Below are 20,451 nucleotides of genomic sequence, written 5' to 3' on the forward strand. Positions count from 1 at the left end.
ATCCTATTGTAACTATACATTGTTTGCACTGTTTTCTAAGACTATACTGCATATTTTTGCTATTGTGTATATATATCTTGTGTATATTTCCTATCCTCTCACTGAGGGTACACTCTAAGATACTTTGGCATATTGTCATAAAAATAAAGTACCTTTATTTTTAGTATAACTGTGTATTGTGTTTTCTTATGATATTGTGCATATGACACTAAGTGGTACTGTAGTAGCTTCACACGTCTCCTAGTTCAGCCTAAGCTGCTCTGCTAAGCTACCATTATCTATCAGCCTAAGCTGCTAGACACCCTATACACTAATAAGGGATAACTGGGCCTGGTGCAAGGTGCAAGTACCCCTTGGTACTCACTACAAGCCAGTCCAGCCTCCTACAGTTTGCATCAAGATATTTACCGCCTGCTAATGCCATTCCAATGCGCCAGGCGGGGGCCTTATTTATGGATTGACGTTAGCGGGCGCTGCAGGCTGGTCAGGGTTAAAAAAAGTGACTCTAACCGGGCAGCACCGGCGTAGGGAAGAATGAGAGTTGTGCGTCAAAAATTGGTGCAAGTCAGGTTAGAGTAAAAAATCACGGCTCTAATCGGACTTGCGCCATTTGTTGACGCACAACCCCCATTGACATGACTCCTGTCTTAGCAAAGACAGGAGTCATGCCCCCCTGCCCAATGGCCATGCCCAGGGGACTTCTCTCCCCTGGGCATGGCCATTGGGCACAGTGGCATGTATGAGGGCCCATGTGAGGCCCCCCATGCCACTTAAAAAATAAATAAAAAAATACTTACCTATACTTACCTGGGATGGGTTCCCCCATCCATGGGTGTCATCCAGGGGTGGATGGGGGTGGCACGGGGTGTCCCTAGGGGCAGGGAAGGGCACCTGTGGACTGCTTCCATGGTCAGAGACCATGGAAATGAGCCCGCAGGTCCCTTAACGCCTGCCCTCACCCAGGCGTTAACAAATGGTGCACATCAGGCTGTGCGCCATTTTTTAAGGTCCGTCCCCTCCGTGCGTCAAAATGACGCAGGAGTATAAATAAGCAGCACAGGCCTTAAAGTCATTTTTTGGACAGGAACGCCTACCTTGCATGCCATTAACGCAAGGTGGTTTCCCGCATCCAGAAAATGACGCACGCGGAGGAATTTTGACGTTCGCGGGGTCGGGCGTCATAGTATAAATATGGTGTAAGGTTTGCACCAAATTTGTGTCAAAATTTTTGATGCAAATCCGGCGCAAACAGAGTATAAATTTGCCCCATAATGTTTTAACCCAGGGAGGTGGCAGTACCTAAGTCTGCAGGGGGGGGGGGTCACAGGTCCCCCTCCACATTCATAATGCATTTTGCCCCGGAGAGGTGGCACTCCCTGGGACTGTGGGAGGGGGCAAGTGCCACCAACATATAATGTGGCTTAATCCCTGGGGAGGTGGCGGTCCCTGGGGCTGTGGGGGGCCTTGTGCACCCCACATACAATGTAAATTAAGTCCTAGGGAGGTGGCAGTAAACAGGGCCCACTTCATAAAATTAATAAGCCCCAGGAAAGTGGTGGTCCCTGGGGCATAAAAAATGCCCTAGGAGGGGGGTTTATGCGCCCCCTCCTTTATTTTTACGTGCCCTCTGGACCAGGCCCACCGGGGGCACATCATTAAAACAAGTGCAGGAGCTCAGGCTTGTGTTTTTCCTGCATTTTTGCTGCGGATTGCAGCACAACAAATTAAAAAATGCTTTTTTGCCCTGGGGGGTCTCTCTGGGACCCCAGCACCAGAGCTAAGGGGTCAGGGTGTCCCTACCCTGGCCCCTTCTTTTATTTCTGTACCTTTTTTTCTGGAACTCAGCTGAAGTTGAATCCCAAGATGGCTGCCAACACGTCCTTGTTGAAGTGCTGGCAGCCAATCAGATCTCAGCACAAGATCGGGAGGGTTTATGGAGCCTTCGCATCGCCATATATACACATCAGTTTTTCTTTAATATTTCAAAAACTACTGTATAGATTTACAGAAAGTCACAAAAAGGTCACATTCTGGACCAAGAGCTACCTTTCTGCCAAATTTGAAAAGAAGTAAGCCCATAGAACAACTGTAATATCTGCATGGTGCTTCCCACGATCATATGGAAAACATTTGTATGACAATGTTCATTACCATATACATCAATTTAGAGTTTGGGTATCACAGATGATTCTGATCTTTACTGGTTCCACTATTAGAACTGTAGTTAAGACCTGCTTTTTTTTCTGAAGCATTTCTGTTACTGTCTGCCTTTTCTCCCCTTTTCTTCTCCCCCTTGTGTTTTGGCATTCCACACTTTTGGGCCTCTGGCTAAACTATGAAAATGCTATCAGTCTATGTCTTCCCAAATATACAATTTCACATATTCAGAACATCATTATAGTGTTTAAAATGGGATAATGTGATCATGTCTGTCCTGGATTCCATTATATCCATTGGTCAAATTTGGAGAATTGGATTCAGCTCAACTCTCTATCCTCACTTCTGTAAGCCAAAAGTAAATGCCCTGTGTCTAAGACATCTAGAGCACAATCTCGTGGTGATTCACTCCATTTAGTGATCAGGCTTTGCTAAGGATTTCCCCGCCGATGTTGTTCAGTTATTAAATTTGCTTCCTCCTGTTCTTCTGCAGGTGGCAGATCATTTCAAATTCATCAAGACTCTTAAAATGTGGATATCGTATCATTGTTGCTTCTTACATTTCTAGAAGTACTTTGAAATCTGCCAATGAACTTTTTAGTGACCTATGCTGCTTGAGTCAATTAGTTATCTAAATGCCACCAACAGACACTTAAAGGTCGATACAGCTGTGACCATGTCTCCTATCCATAATGTAATTGGAAATCAAGAAAAGTATCAACTATGCTGGGGACATTTCTTTGCCCATTTCACTATTACTCTTTCTTCTGCCTTTACTACTCTTTTGCTTCACCTCTATGTGAATACCTTATCCTGATGTACTTAAAGTCACTCTCCAAGAATCACTAAAATATATCCATCTCTACCTCTCCTCTAGTCACCATAACCATGAAGCAAATGAAGCAGATGGATCGAGCAAGACCGATGACCAACCACCCAGTTAGGAAATATCTAAAAAGAAATGTACTTTTCAATGTATTCATTGTAATATTTACATTTGTACATGAGCTACGAATTTGAATGCAAAACATCCATTATTTAAAATATATATATGTATGTACCCCTAAGGTATATCATTTAATCATGTGGCATTATGATCCCATAGAGTTCTAGTTGGCCCAATAAAACCCCTTAAAATAATAAACAAAAGAGAGCAAACTTTCAGCAAATATTCTAGAGATATTAACAGAAAATATATTATAATGACATTGCAGAGACATATAGCAAAATTAGAGGGTCTTTGCAAGCAGGTAATAGCCAAAATGCACTGTATTTTCAGTGGTTCTTATCCAATGCCAGTTCCGAAGTATTTATGTAAAATGTAGTAATCCAAATGTATGTATATAAATAGTTACAGCAGTAGTAAATGATCAGTAAGCAGTGAGACACAAGGAAACATAAAATTATGTGGATTAACTTACACATCCATTCTGGTGTTATTCAAAAAGTATTCCAATGGGTAAACACAAGAATATAAGTATGCAAGGTCTGGGTTGTATGTTACTACACCCAAGGTGAAGTCTTTAGATTTGACAATTCCACTGATGTTAACATTCTGAATGTTGGAAAAGTCCTTGAAAACACCATCTCCAGTTGTACTATTTACCTATAGTTTGGAACAAAAAGGATACATCTCTAAGTAAAGACATTGAAGTACAAATTGTAGGCTCTTGTTTCATACATTGCAATTTCGGAGAGTTTCAAGAGAAAAGAATATCATTTACGCACACATAAATACATACAAAAGAAGAGGGCGCTTTAGATAACCCCTCTTCAGCCATTGGCTAGTAGTATTTTTCAAACGTCGCCATTGGCTGGGTGAGCTCTCTTAAAGGCTTAGCAGATCACGGAATTTACATTTGAATTAAAGTAGATGCTGGATGTCATCCCTCCACTGTACTGCCACTCCATTTCGCTGTCCCTTTGCCCCTTCCCAACCTCCCTATACCACTCGTGCAGAGCGATATGTGGCCCCAGTTGCCCCCACTGCCAACTGCGCTATCTAGCAATTATTTTCACTTTGGCAATGCTTGTTGAATTTCTGCACATCTTTGGCAAAACCAAACCATTGCAAAGTAGAATTTGTAATACAATGGGTCTCTCGTTTGCTCTAGTTAGAGTTGTTAGAGTCGTAAATTCCTAACTGGACTTTTCTTGCCACATAAATTGAAAATTAAAAGTGAAACAGTTGACATAAGCGAGCCGATTCAAAGCACCATGGGCATGAGCCCGAAGAAGAGACGCAAAAAGAAAAATAAATTTGCTTGCAGTCAATCGCATCGGTAAACTTGCAATTATCCTTGTAGCAGGGTTAGTGTCCAAGGAGGAAACAAAATTGCCCCAAGCAGTCACGAAAGTAAAGCATTTGCCAAAGATAACAAAGGATTTTTGAAAGGCAAGCCCATTAACGAGTGATAGTGATGGGCGTGTGGTGGGAGTAGTTAAAAGCCCACAGATAGATTACAACAGGTCAAAGTGCTTGTGCGCTCAACCTAATGAATAAGTTAGACACGTCCAGCGCTAGCCTCATCATATCACATTTTCCCAAAGCATTGATAAAGCCAATAGGTCTCAGCTATTTGAGACCTATTGGCTTTGTCAATCTTTTTTGCCATGTTGTAAAGCTTTGCAGCATTTTTCAAAATAAAATAAAAAAGCGCTATGATGGAGCAAGCGTTGCCCGAGCCATAGCACTTTTTTTTTTTTTTACTTTCAGCCATATTGCATAGCAGCCACTGTACATGGTTAAAAAATAGCATACACAAAGTCAATAGATCTTGCATAAGTACAACCTATTGGCTTTGCTATTGCTTGTGGCTTTTAGGAAAGGGTTGATTAAGTGATTTTGCCAGGATCGCAGGAGGTTAATTGTGCTGGATAAGAACTTTATTCACCAGTTTCAAAGTCCACCATTAAACCGTGGCATGATATAAATATACATACGTTTTATATATAAATATATGTTTGAAAATGTGCACTTTAACACATCTTTACAATTCAGTCACAGAGGGGATTTGAATAAAACCTTCATAATCAATGAGAAAGGCGAAGCTAGTGCTGATCCAGAAATAAAACACAGATTGGATAAAGTTAGGTGTTTCATTTAACAACTGATCCTTCCTTACCTGTTGTTATTTGTAGCTGCGTCCCACATGGTAGTGGATCCTTTCAGATGATATGGAGTTTTTTGTGCACTATGCATCCTTTTTATATGTCATGTAACAGGGATATGGGTTAACAGTGTGTAGGTGGCTGGCCTGGTTTGTAGAGGGTACCACAGATACTTACACCTTATACAAGGTCCAGTTATCCCTTATTGGTGAAGTAGTAGTGTTCTAGCAGCTTAGGCTGATGGAGGTAGGTGTAGCGGAGCAGCTTAGGCTGAACTAGGAGACATGCAACGCTCTTGCAATACCACTGTAGTCACACAGTACTTACACACAAGAAAGACAATACTCAGTGTTACAAAAATAAGGTACTTTATTTTAGTCACACAATGCCAAAAATACTTTGTAGGCTATACTCCCTTAGGAGGTAAGTAAATCACACAATATATACACTATTAACCGGAAACAGGTAAGTACACAGCAGGAAAACAGTGCAAATAGTAAAAACCACAATAGGTTGCAATGAGCCTAGGGGGAGCACAAACCATATACTAACATAGTGGAATGCGAAAGCCGGTTTCCCATCGAGGCAAGTGTAGTGTGTAGAGGGGTGCTGGAAGTGTAAGAAAGCACCAAAGGTAAGTAAAATACCCCAATCCAGAGCCCAGGAAAGCAGGAGTAAAACACAGCAAGTTTGCTAAAACACACTAGAAGTCATGATAGAAGATAATGCAAGAACCAGAAGAGATTGCAAGACACCAACAATGGATTCCTGGACCTGAAGACCTGTGGAAGAAGGGGACCAAGTCCAAGAAGCACTGAAGAGTCCAGGGAGAAAATGAGCCCCTGATAACGCGGAAGAAGGTGCAAAAGAAGAACCACTGGTGAGAAGATCAAGTCAATATTGCAATAAAGAAGACAGATGCAGATTCCTGGTTGGTGCAGAAAATGTCCCACGCCGGATGGATGAATGCAATCTGGTTTGCGTCACTGGATTCTGCCAACAGCACACGGAAAGCTCGCAGTCAGTGGAAAATGGCGATGCCAGGGGCCAGGAGGGACCTGGTGGCCTATACCCAGGAGGGAGAGATAGAGGGGGCTCTTAGCAACTCAGGGAGCCCTCTGAAGACCAGGCAGCACACACAGGATTCCCACAGCACGGGGACAAAGGAGGTGCAAATGGAGGCCCACACAGCAAGACACAGAGGATTCCCACGCTGTTGGAGAGCCACTCAGGAAGCTGTGCGTTGCAGGATGGAGTGCTGGGGGCCTAAGCTGTGCTCTGCATGGAGAACTTCTTAGAAAGTCGTACACAAGCCTTAGCAATTGCAAGTCATACTGTGCACAGGGGTACTATCTTGCGTGGCGAGGCAAGCTCTTAACTCCCCGAAAGTTGGACAGACGGGCGTTGGGACTGGCGGAGTCACTTTAGTCCACCACCTGTGTTGCTGGATCCATTCCAGTCACCTGGAGAGGGAGTCCAAGCCACCGGTCGTTGCTGCACATAGGTGCCTGCTGAAGCAGGGAAGTGACTACATAACTCCACAGAAGATTCCTTCGGTTCTTCTGGTGCAGGCTGAAGACAGGCAGTCCTCGGAGGATGCACGACCTGGAAACTGTTGCAGTTGCTGGCAGGAGCTGAAGTTACAAGTTTGCAGAAGACGTCTTTGCTCCCTTGTTGCAGTTTTGTAGAGTTCCTGGAGCAGTCAGCCATTCATCCGTTGGTTGAAGATGAAATAAAGGATGGAGAGGATACCTGCTGAAGTCTTACAATCCAAATTTGAATTAACACCCAGAGGAGAGACCCTAAATAGCCCTGAGAGGGGGATTGGTCACCTAACCAGGTAAGAACATATCAGGAGAGGTCTCTGACGTCACCTGCTGGCACTGGTCACTCAGATGCTGTAGGAAAGTACCATCTTGCCTGGCATGTTACCCCCATTTTTACTGTATGTATGGTTGTTTTTGCCTATGTGTCACTGGGATCCTGCTAGTCAGGACCCCAGTGCTCATAAAGTATGCCCTGTATGTGTTCCCTGTGTGGTGCCTAACTATATCACTGAGGCTCTGCTAACCAGAACCTCAGTGTTTATGCTCTCTCTGCTTTTAAAATTGTCACTGCAGGCTAGTGACAAATTTTACAAATTCTCATTGGTACATTGAAACACCCTTATAATTCCCTTTTTATATGGTACCTAGGTACCCAGGGATTGGGGTTCCAGGAGATCCCTATGGGCCACAGCATTTCATTTGCCACCCATAGGGAGCTCAGACAATTCTTACACAGGACTGCCACTACAGCCTGAGTGAAATAACATCCACGTTATTTCACAGCCATTTTACACCGCACTTAAGTAACTTATAAGTCACCTATATGTCTAACCCTCACTTGGTGAAGGTTAGGTGCAAAGTTACTTAGTGTGTGGGCACCCTGACACTAGCCAAGGTGACCCCATATTGTTCAGGGCAAATTCCCTGGACTTTGTGAGTGCGGGGACACCATTACATGTGTGCACTACATATAGGCCAATACCTATGTGTAGTGTCACAATGGTAAATCCGAACATGGCCATGTAACATGTCTAGGATCATGGAATTGTCTCCCCATTCTGGTATTGGTGGGACAATTCCATGCATCCCCGGGTCTGCAGCATAGAGCCCGGGTACTGCCAAACTAACTTTTCCGGGGGTCTCCACTGAAGCTACCACTGCTGCCAACCCCTCAGACAGGTTTCTGCCCCCCTGGGGCCTGGGCAGCCTGGTCCCAGGAAGGCAGAACAAACAATTTCCTCTGAGAGAGGGTTTTACACCCTCTCTCTTTGGAAATAGGTGTGAAGGGCCTGGGAGGAGTAGCCTCTTCTGGCCTCTGGAAATGCTTTGAATGGCACAGATGGTGCCCTCCTTGCATAAGCCAGTCTTCACCGGTTCAGGGATCCCGCCAGCCCTGCTCTGGCGAGAAACCGGACAAAGGAAAGGGGAGTGACCAATCCCTGACCAGCACCTCTCAGGGGAGGTGCCCAGAGCTCCTCCAGTGTGTCCCATCTAGGATGCAGAGGTGTGAGGGCACAATGGACAGCTCTGAGTGGCCAGTGCCAGCGGGTGACGTCAGAGACCCCGCCTGATAGGTGCTTACCTTTCTCTGTAGCCAATCCTCCTCTGTGGGCTATTTAGGGTCTCTCCTGTGGGCATCCCAGCAGAAAATGAATGCAAGAGCTCACCACAGTTCCTCTGCACTTCCCTCTTCTGCCAAGGATCGACCGCTGACTGGTCCAGGATGCCTGCATAACCGCACCAAAGTAACAAGAAGACTACCAACCTCATCCTGCCGGCTTTCTCGACTGTTTCCTGGTGGTGCATGCTCTGAGGGCTGTCAGCCTTCACCCTGCACTGGAAGCCAAGAAGAAATCTCCCGTGGGTCGACAGAATCTTCCCCCTGCTAACGCAGGCACCAAACCTCTGCATCACCGGTCTTCTGGGACCCCTCTCATCCTGATGAGCGTGGTCCTGGAACACAGGAGCTGGGTCCAAGTGTCTTCGACAGTCCAGTGGCCCTTCTGCCCAAATTTGGTGGAGGTAAGTCCTTGCCTCCCGACGCCAGACAGCAATCCTGTGTACTGCGTGAACTGCAGCTGCAAGGGCTTCTGTGCACTTTTACAAAACTTCCTTTGTGCACAGCCTAGCCCAGGTCCCCAGCACTCCGTCCTGCATTGTCCAACTCGTTGATTTGCACTCCGACGTCGTGAGACCCTCTTTTGTGGCTCTGAGTCGACTGTTGTCCTCAGATCTTCTAAGTGCCTGTTCAGGTGCTTCTGCGGGTTCTGCCCGCCTCTGCGTGGGCTCTCTGTGTTGCAGAGCGCCCCCTCTGTCTGCTCTTCCAAGGGGCGAGCTCCTGGTCCTTCCTGGGCCCTGGCAGCACCCACAATCCTCAACTGCGACTGTTGCAGCTAGCACAGCTTGTTTCCAGTCTTTCTGTGTGGAAACAACTCTGCATCCTCCAGCATGCCGTGGGACATCTTCTGACCAAAGGATAAGTTCCTGGCACCTTCTGTTGTTGCAGAATCTTTGGCTTCGTCCACCTGGAGGCAGCCCTTCGGCACCTTCATCCGGGGTTTAGTGGGCTCCTGCCCCCCCCCCGGACACTTACGTGACTCTTGAACTTGTTCCCCTTCCTTTACAGGTCCTCAGGTCCAGAAATCCACCTTCAGTGTTTTGCAGTCAGTTGTTGTCCTTGCAGAATCCCCTATCTCGACTTTACTGTCTTTCTGGGGTAGTAGGGTAACTTCACTCCTACTTTTCAGGGTCTTGGGGTGGGGTATCATGGACACCCTTAGTGTTTTCTTACACTCCCAGCAACCCTCTACACACTACACTAGGCCTGGCGTCTATTTGTGGTTCGCCTTCCACTTTTGGAGTATAGGGTTTGTGTTGCCCCTGGGCCCATTTCTCCCTATTGTATTCTATTGTGTTCTTCATTGTTTGCACTACTTTTCTAACTATTACTTACCTGATTTTTGGTTTGTGTATATATATTTTGTGTGTATTACTTACCTCCTAAGGGAGTATATCCTCTGAGATACATTTGGCATATTATCACTGTAGGAGGCTGGCCTGGCTTGTAGTGGGTACCAAGGGGTACTTACACTCTGTACCAGGTCCAGTTATCCCTTATTGGTGTAGAAGAGGTGTTTCTAGCAGCTTAGGCTGATAGAAGGTAACCATAGCAGAGCAGCTTAGGCTGAACTAGGAGACATGCAAAGCGCCTACTATACCACTGGTGTCATATGCACAATATCATAAGAAAACACAATACACAGATATACTAAAAATAAAGGCACTTTATTTTTATGACAATATGCCAAAAGTATCTCAGTGAGTACCCTCAGTGAGAGGATGCCAAATATACACAAGATATATATACACAATACCAAAAATATGCAGTAATAGCAAAAGGAAGTAATGCAAGCAATGTCGAATTACAGTAGATTGCAATAGGAGCACATAGGTATAGGGGCAACACAAACCATATACTCTAGAAGTGGAATGCGAACCACGAATGGACCCCAAACCTATGTGAGCTTGTAGAGGGTCGCTGGGACTGTAAGAAAACAGTGAGGGTTAGAAAAATAGCCAACCCCAAGACCCTGAAAAGTAGGTGTAAAGTGCACCTATATTCCCCAGAGAGCACAGAAGTCGTGTTAGGGGAATTCTGCAAGGAAAACCAACACCAGCAATGCAACCAAAGTGGATTTCCGGACGAGACTACCTGTGGAACAAGGGGACCAAGTCCAAGAGTCGCGACAAAGTCAAGAGTGGGCAGATGCCCAGGAAATGCAAGCTGAGGGTGCAAAGAAGCTGCCACTGGATGGTAGAAGCTGTGGATTCTGCAAGAACGAAGAGGGCTAGAAACTTCCCCTTTAGAGGATGTGTAGGAGGCTGGCCCGGCTTGTAGTGGGTACCAAGGGGTACTTACACTTTGCTCCAGGTATCCCTTATTAGTGTAGAGGGGTGTCTAGCAGCTTAGGCTGATAGAAAAGGTAGCTTAGCAGAGCAGCATAGGCTGAACTAGGAGGCGTGTAAAGCTCCTACTATACCACTAGTGTCATATGCACAATATCATAAGAAAACACAATACACAGATATACTAAAAATAAAGGTACTTTATTTTTATGACAATATGCCAAAGTATCTCAGTGAGTACCCTCAGTATGAGGATAGCAAATGTACACAAGATATATGTACACAATACCAAAATATGCAGTAATAGCAATAGAAAACAGTGCAAGCAATGTATAGTCACAATAGGTTGCAATGAGAGCACATAGGTACAAGGGCAACACAAACCATATGCTCTAGAAGTGGAATGCGAACCACGAATGGACCCCAAACCTATGTGAGCTTGTAGAGGGTCGCTGGGACTGTAAGAAAACAGTGATGGTTAGAAAAATAGCCCACCCCAAGACCCTGAAAAGTGGGTGCAAAGTGCACCTAAGTTCCCCAGAGTGCACAGAAGTCGTGATAGGGGAATTCTGCAAGGAAGACCAACACCAGCAATGCAACAACGATGGATTTCCTGACGAGAGTACCTGTGGAACAAGGGGACCAAGTCCAAGAGTCGCGACAAAGTCAAGAGTGGGCAGATGCCCAGGAAATGCAAGCTGAGGGTGCAAAGAAGCTGCCACTGGATGGTAGAAGCTGTGGATTCTGCAAGAACGAAGAGGGCTAGAAACTTCCCCTTTAGAGGATGTGTAGGAGGCTGGCCCGGCTTGTAGTGGGTACCAAGGGGTACTTACACTTTGCTCCAGGTATCCCTTATTAGTGTAGAGGGGTGTCTAGCAGCTTAGGCTGATAGAAAAGGTAGCTTAGCAGAGCAGCATAGGCTGAACTAGGAGGCGTGTAAAGCTCCTACTATACCACTAGTGTCATATGCACAATATCATAAGAAAACACAATACACAGATATACTAAAAATAAAGGTACTTTATTTTTATGACAATATGCCAAAGTATCTCAGTGAGTACCCTCAGTATGAGGATAGCAAATGTACACAAGATATATGTACACAATACCAAAATATGCAGTAATAGCAATAGAAAACAGTGCAAGCAATGTATAGTCACAATAGGTTGCAATGAGAGCACATAGGTACAAGGGCAACACAAACCATATGCTCTAGAAGTGGAATGCGAACCACGAATGGACCCCAAACCTATGTGAGCTTGTAGAGGGTCGCTGGGACTGTAAGAAAACAGTGATGGTTAGAAAAATAGCCCACCCCAAGACCCTGAAAAGTGGGTGCAAAGTGCACCTAAGTTCCCCAGAGTGCACAGAAGTCGTGATAGGGGAATTCTGCAAGGAAGACCAACACCAGCAATGCAACAACGATGGATTTCCTGACGAGAGTACCTGTGGAACAAGGGGACCAAGTCCAAGAGTCACGATCAAGTCGGGAGTGGGCAGATGCCCAGGAAATGCCAGCTGTGGGTGCAAAGAAGCTGCCACCCGATGGTAGAAGCTGTAGATTCTGCAAGAATGACAAGGGCTAGAAACTTCCCCTTTGGAGGATGGATGTCCCACGTGGTGAAGAGACTTGCAGAGGTGTTTCCGTGCAGAAAGACGCAAACAAGCCTTGCTAGCTGCAAAGGTTGAGGTTAGGGTTTTTGGATGCTTCTGTGGCCCAGGAGGGACCAGGATGTCGCCAATTGCGTGAGGAGACAGAGGGGGCGTCCAGCAAGACAAAGAGCCCACTCAGAAGCAAGCAGCACCCGCAGAAGTGCCAGAACAGCCACTACAAAGTGGAGTGAACCGGAGCTCACCCGAAGTCACAAAGGAAGGTCCCACGATGCAGGAGGACAACTCAGGAGGTCGTGCACTGCAGGTTAAAGTGCCGGGGACCGAGGCTTGGCTGTGCACAAAGGAAATCCTGGAAGAGTGCACAGGAGCCGGAGCAGCTGAAAATCACGCGGTTCCCAGCAATGCAGTCTAGCATGGGGAGGCAAGGACTTACCTCCACCAAACTTGGACTGAAGAGTCACTGGACTGTGGGAGTCACTTGGACAGAGTTGCTGAGTTCAAGGGACCTCGCTCGTTGTGCTGAGAGGAGACCCAGAGGCCCGGTGATGCAGTCTTTTGGTGCCTGCGGTTGCAGGGGGAAGATTCCGTCGACTGTGGTTCTAAAAATTCTGGACCCATGTAATTTACATTGCCACAGCAGTACGATTTTAGTATCAAAAGACCGATAATGACTAGTACACTAAGCATGAGCATTTTCGCTCAATTCCAACAGCGTTTTCACCTCGAAATCGCCATTTTCGTCCTGCACTCGTGGCTCCCATTTTATACACGGCAGCCATTTTTAAAAGTTGCCCTCACATAGGCTTATAATACAGTCAGATTTGATTACAAGGACATGTACACCTTGATTGACTTTTCTCTGACCTGGGCAAGCTGGAACCATTGCCTCAGGCCAAACCTGTTTGGTCAGTCCCTCTCCCAGTGGCCGAATCAGATAGCATCAAGGCACACCATGCCATAAAACCCTTATTATCGCTCACACACCCTGCCTAATCTTGCTCACACCTGCACCTGCTCTTTTCTTCTTCTTACTTTACGAGGGGGAGGTGCCCGTTTTTATTGGGGGTCCACACTTATCTGATGTAAAATACTAGGCCTTGCCGGGTAATTTATTATGGGTTGGATGACATGAAATATGAGGTTTCATCATGACACTGTTTTTTCCTTTGTAGTGAAAACATGTGAATGACCAACCAAAATGTCAAGAATGTTTGCCTGAAGCTTAAAAAACTGTATATAAGGAAACGTGACTTTGCATTGAAACACAGTCTCCTGAGAACATACAAACCGTGCTGTTGTACTTCTAGGACGCTTGTCACTTGGTTGCAGCCAATAAATTCGATCTTTGACTTCACCTAGAAGACTCTGAGTTTCTGTAGTCTGAATCAGGAAAGTACCCGAGGTCTTTGGGTGTACCCTGGCACCGCTGGGTTACCGGATCAGTACCGGTTCTGAAAAACCCAGTACCTCAGTTGGCGCCCAACGTGGGGCGATACCAGCGGTACCGGTCCAAGCCTGAGGTCCGTGGGGAGCTTCGTGTGAAAATTCTGGAGGAAGGCCGCCACTTCATCGACCCCTGCATGTCGACGTGGTCCGAAAGTCTTTGATGCGAGGTTCCCCGCTTCCCGACGGCTACGAAGGACTGCTGCCCTGGCTATCGCCCTGATTTGGACCCTTGATGTTTGGTAGAGCGAAACGATAAGACGAGTCTTCTGGTGACGTCATCGATATTTTCAGTTAAGTATAAGTGGAGCGTCTCCCAGTCCTTAGTTGGACACTTGGTTTGGTCCTTAGTTGGACATTTGGTTTGGTATCCCTTCAGGATCACTTTGATTTGGAACTTGCAAGTACCAAAGCCGAAGGACTCGTGTATTCACGAGACTATCGTAAACGATAATCCTTTGAAGTTTGAAGCTAGACTAGTGAGCGAAGATGCCTGGTCTTAGCAGACTTGGAAATTTGTTTTGTCTTGTTTGTAAAAGGGACTCCCGGTTGGAGGACTCATGTCCGGTTCCTCCGATTGGAACTCCAACCTATGAACTATATGTGAAGCACGGAGTAGGCCCCATCACATTTAATAAAGTATGGGTCCGCTATTCTTGGAAATAATTGAGAAAAGTTTTCTTTTTTCTTGTAAATATGACTTACAACTAGGATCTGCAAACGGTTCTGTAAGTAAATTGCGACGGCGCTATTTATGAAAAATAGCTAAAGCGCGCTGTATTGTGTGTACTGAGTGTTTTCTGTTTATATCTGAAATGAGCTCAATGTGTGTTTATGGGTCTTCTTGATGTTTACAGTTTGTTAAGTAAAATGTTGGTTAATTAATATTAAGTAGAAACTTAGAAAAAATCCAGAAATGAACCATGTGATGTGCTAACATAGATATATGTTGCTCTTTAATTTATAGAATGAGCAATTGTGCACATATACAAAACTGCCGTTAAATGCTTAATAAATTAGAAAACACATTCAATAGATATAAATAGGGCCCCCCAAAAAGAAAAAAAAAAAATTATCTATTTTTGCACAAAAAAAAACATTTACAGCATTTTTCTTAGATGCATTGTATTAGATGTTCACAGGCAAACTTTTCAGCTGCAGTATATTTGATAGGAATGTTCAATTCAGCCAGCACTTTCCCAGTTAAACAAAGGGTGGAATTTTGCATAACCTTCCTTTTAAATGAAAGTGGCGCAGAAATGTGACGCATTTCAAGTTAGGCTTATGCGCTTAGGCTTGTGAGTTAATGTATCCCAAATAATAGGCAAGGGATGCAGCTTGCTTTTATATGTGGAATTATCACAAAAAAAGAATAATTGGGTTTTTATTTTTAAAAAGAAAATTATTAATTATGGAAAAATTATTTAAAAAATAAGTGCCTTTCAAAATAGTTTTTTAATATTTATAAAGCTTAATACCTATACTATGACCTCCTAACATTAAAATTTAATTTAAGTTATGTTGCACTGCTAAAATGACATTTGTATCTTCAGCATCGTCAAAGAGTTCTCCAACCCCAGCGCCAGCGCCAACGCCGTCACGCCCTCACAGGATTTGTGCGAATCCCTCGCCACTTTCTTCCATCGCAAGATCAGCGACCTCCACGACAGCTTCGGACACCAGACCCAACCATACACCACTGAACCCGCTTCCCCGGACATCACCCTCAACAACTGGACCCACATCAACACGGAAGAAACCAAATCCATCATGAACTCTATCCACTCCGGCGCCCCTTCGGACCCCTGCCCGCACTTCATCTTTAACAAAGCCGACGACATCATCGCCCCGCACCTCCAGACCGTCATCAACTCTTCTTTTTCTTCTGCTACCTTCCCCGAATGCTGGAAGCACGCTGAAGTCAACGCCCTACTAAAGAAACCTACGGCTGACCCAAGCGACCTGAAAAACTTCCGCCCCATCTCTCTTCTACCTTTCCCAGCCAAGGTAATAGAAAAGACCGTCAACAAACAGCTGACCACCTTCCTGGAAGACAACAACCTGCTCGACCCTTCACAAACCGGATTCCGAACCAACCACAGCACGGAAACCGCCCTCATCTCAGTCACAGACGACATCAGAACCCTGATGGACAACGGTGAAACAGTCGCCCTCATTCTCCTCGACCTCTCGGCTGCCTTTGACACCGTCTGTCACCGCACCCTAATCACCCGCCTACGCTCCACCGGGATCCAAGGCCAGGCCCTGGACTGGATCGCCTCCTTCCTCGCTAACCGCTCCCAAAGAGTTTACCTCCCTCCGTTTCGCTCAGAACCCACCAAGATCATCTGCGGCGTACCTCAAGGCTCATCGCTCAGCCCGACACTCTTCAATGTCTACATGAGCCCCCTCGCCGACATCGTACGCAAGCACGACATCATCATCACCTCCTACGCCGACGACACCCAACTTGTACTCTCCCTCACCAAGGACCCCGCCAGCGCCAAGACCAACCTACAAGAGGGTATGAAGGACGTCGCAGATTGGATGAGGCTCAGCCGCCTAAAGCTGAACTCTGAAAAAACGGAAGTCCTCATCCTCGGCAACACCCCGTCCGCCTGGGACGACTCCTGGTGGCCCACGGCCCTCGGCACCGCACCGACCCCCGCAGACCACGCCCGCAACCTCGGCTTCATCTTGGACCCTCTTCTCACCATGACAAAGCAAGTCAATGCCGTGTCCTCCGCCTGCTTCCTCACTCTCCGCATGCTCCGCAAGATCTTCCGCTGGATCCCCGCCGACACCAGAAAAACCGTGACCCACGCCCTTGTCACGAGTCGCCTGGATTACGGCAACACCCTCTACGCCGGGACCACCGCCAAACTCCAAAACCGCCTGCAACGCATCCAAAACGCCTCGGCCCGCCTCATCCTCGACGTACCCCGCAACAGCCACATCTCCGCACACCTGAGACACCTGCATTGGCTCCCAGTCAGCAAAAGGATCACCTTCCGTCTTCTCACCCACGCACACAAAGCCCTCCACAACAAGGGACCGGAATACCTCAACAGACGCCTCAGCTTCTACGTCCCCACCCGCCCCCTCCGCTCCGCTGGCCTCGCACTTGCTGCCGTCCCTCGCACCCGCCGCTCCACGGCGGGTGGGAGATCTTTCTCCTTCCTGGCGGCCAAGACCTGGAACTCCCTCCCCACCAGCCTCAGGACCACCCAGGACCACTCCGCTTTCCGGAGACTCCTAAAGACTTGGCTGTTCGAGCAGCGATAACCCCCCCTTTCCCCCCTAGCGCCTTGAGACCCGCAAGGGTGAGTAGCGCGCTTTATAAATGTTAATGATTTGATTTGATTTGAATTTTCCCTTGGCGCAGGAGCAAACAAGCTCATTTCTATAAAGTATAAGTTAATATTTTCAATGGCTGACTCATGGATTGTGTAATAGACATTCTGGTAATGCATATTATGCAAGAAAATTGTAGGATATTGATTTTTTAATGCCTAAAATATCAAAGTCGATTTTGGGCAAAAGCACTGTTTAAACTGCATTTTCTTTCATTCAGAGTACTTTTTAAAGTGTCTCAGGCTTCAGTAAATGCATACATTTAGGTTTGATATATATTTGCAGGTTGTGCCTTCTTATGATTCAATGAGTCAATGTGCCAGTACAAAGGCTTGTTTTAATTTCAAGGTTGAAGGTTCTAACTTCACCTGGGCCTACTGAGACGTTCATTCATTCAAGGTTGATGAAATATGTACCATTGCATGGGATTGCAACAAGCATTTATTCTAACAACTGGTATGTGTGTTATTAAGGTTTGTGAATTATTCACAGTAAATGTAGTTTAATAATCTGGAAATAGAGATAATTTTTTTAGCGCCTAAAAAGGAAAAAATATTTTTTTTAAATAGAGTGAATTATTGCAGGTTAGACGGAAAATAGGAAGGCCTACTGTCTTTGACAGATTCAGAGTGGCAGAAGCTAGGAGAGCTACAGAGGCTGGCTCAAGTCACGCTGCTGAGATGCTATCTTTAGTTTTCCCATAAACAATGGAGGAGGCTGTCATGTTGACACTTGTGACCTTTTAAATTAGGGCCTTGTCTCTGTGAAATGCAGAAGTGGGATTTCTGGTTTCTCCAGAAGAACATCAATACAATTAAAGAACTTAATTCCAAAGGGAAAATATAAAAAAAAGGGGTTTCTTCGAAAGTCCCAACATCATGTTAAATGCTCTGCAGAACTGATACATTTGTGTCTCCGCTGTAAAAAAATAAAATGATGCCTGCTAGTTGCTTTTATTTGACAGAAAACGAAGTGTTGCATTAAGTCTTAGACAGAAAATAAGATGCAGCCCTTTTCTAAAATTTTGAAGGCTACATGCCTTAATGAGAACGATTTGCCAATTAAGACTTATTTTTCACAGTGGAAATTGTAGGTGCCAAATTAATATGGAGTGTCAGTGTAACAATTTTTACTTTTAGAAAGGTAAAACTAAGGTGGCTTGATGTTGCGAAGTAACTGACAAGAGGGTAACAGTTAAGTAATGGAAATTTATTTTCATGTATTTGGTCCTATCATGAATTGTTCTTGCTGGTCCTGTATGTTAGAAGAGAAACAGTAAAGTTTTATTTGACAGCAGATTTCCATTGCCTGGTGATCTACTGTCAAAAGGAGGGTAAGGATTTTAAACCTGACAAATTAAACAGGCCCAAATATTGGGTTTTGGGCTGCAGGTTTACAGTGCATAAAGTACATGACATGGTGTTGTGTGTCACCGCTTATTCACACATGCTATTGTTTTGTCTATGCTTTTTGTGCTTGATACGCAGCAAGTATATCTGATGGCTTGACGTTTTGTGCGTTTTTATTATTTTTTATTTGTTTTTTGCATGTTTGCTGCTGCTTTTGATACTATTACAAGCTCCCCTGTGTTGTGAGGGGATGGTCATGACGATGCCAATCGCTACGCAACAGTTGATTGAACTTGTTCTGGTAACTAAATTCCACAGATAATGATATTTCATGCTGTGAACATAAGAGACAAACACTTCACCAGTGCATGTCTATTTGGCTATAATGTTATTGAAGGAAAATAAAAAGAGATATACAGGATCAAAGTGTGTCACCTGCAGTTAGTCATGTTACTGCCCCTTCCCTTAAAGGAACAGGCAGCCCTACATTTATGTAGCCTTGATTGGACCTAAGGATGAAATTATAGATCTGTGACTCAAGGTGGCCTAATTTCTATATTACATTAGTTAATGATGTTCTGTTTCCTAAGTAGCATATGGCTTTCGTTCCTTAAAAGAAAACCAGGTTTTCATTTTTTCCTGAAGAAGGAACTGAAACATTAGCTAGGAGTACCGTAAGTGGTGTAGTCGCCAACGGTAGAGTTAAAATTTGTGTAACTTTGGCCTTTGTGTATCACCCGTACTCTTGGTGTTGTGTCACATGCCTGACTATCACCCAAATAATTTTTTTTGTTCTTCCTATAGATTTTTTCTTTTGTTACTTCCCCTGACCAATGTCGCATCATGCTTAGTTATTGAGATTTTAGCTATGTCCTAGTCCCATTTCTCTTTTTCGAATTCCTTTCACCAGTCAGCCCTTTTATTATTATTGATGTATTGTTCAGGTTCACATTTCCAGACTGCAGTGATGTACCAGGGACCCCCATGTTATGTATAATTCCCTTTGGTATGACCAGACTGGTTTTCAAGAATTTGCCTTGGGCCTGCTTCAATGTTTTCCAGCCTGACTGTCAGGGTAGCGATAGACTGGTTAACTGACTCAATATTATAGTAAGACAAGTTTTCCATCTCAATAGGAGATATCTTATGTTTACCTTTTTGAACATGACGAATTTTCAATGTCTATTTTAATTTGATTTTCGGTTCCCTTCTGTTCCTGCTACTTTAATTTTTGGTGGGATCAGATGTGTCCTAATCATGCAAATATCAGGACCCTCTAGTTCTTGTCTTTTTGTTTGCACATTTGACTATTAGCCTGTGTATTGCATAGTGCACCTGATGCACAGTTTTTAAAGGAAGGTTTCTACATGTCCCTGATAATCGGTATCATGTGATTTCTCTATTGAGATGTTCTAAGATAAGGAGGAACACCTAGACTTAATCATTGAGGAAAATATGTGTTTACCCCATTAGACAATGCCACTGTGTGAGGAAATCCATTCAGATAGAATTCTCATGTAGCTATAGATGGCAGAGAATAATGGAGAGAACCCAATTAAAGATGCTAGAGACCCTGTTTTGCCCTTCTGCCTTTGTCTTTGTATTTTATGCCCATGGTGTATGGCTACTCCTTTGAAGATTGCAGACCACCTGCTTGCAGTCCCCTTGCTAAAAACCATGAACTGTTTTTTTTACTAAATTGAAGGAAACTAACAACTGTGGCACATTTCCTACGTCACTAGATTCTGCGGGTATCAAGTCATAATAACCTGCAGGACATTGATTTAAGCCTAATTCCCATCAGTGACAGCTACAGATGAAAGACGGACGTCTTGGCCCTACAGTCTCAGCACCCAGAAAGTAGCAAAGCTGGACAGCGATCGCCAGCGCATGGTATCGTACTTGCTCCATCAGACGGCGTTGGACATCACAAAACCAAAGTTTCAGTGTAAAAGAGCTAAAGAGAAGGA

General features: G+C 45.0%; 1 protein-coding gene across 1 annotated transcript in view; it reads right to left on the bottom strand.

Moving 5' to 3' along the window:
* Positions 1 to 20,451, bottom strand: part of ZPLD1 (zona pellucida like domain containing 1) — a 473,205-nt gene that overhangs the window by 332,191 nt on the left and 120,563 nt on the right. The window contains exon 4 of the mRNA XM_069204797.1: positions 3,579 to 3,763. Within this exon, the coding sequence (XP_069060898.1) occupies positions 3,579 to 3,763 (185 nt within the window). The remainder of the gene's footprint in view (positions 1 to 3,578; positions 3,764 to 20,451) is intronic.

The sequence above is a fragment of the Pleurodeles waltl genome, chromosome 8, assembly GCF_031143425.1.
Source record: "Pleurodeles waltl isolate 20211129_DDA chromosome 8, aPleWal1.hap1.20221129, whole genome shotgun sequence".
NCBI lineage: Eukaryota > Metazoa > Chordata > Amphibia > Caudata > Salamandridae > Pleurodeles > Pleurodeles waltl.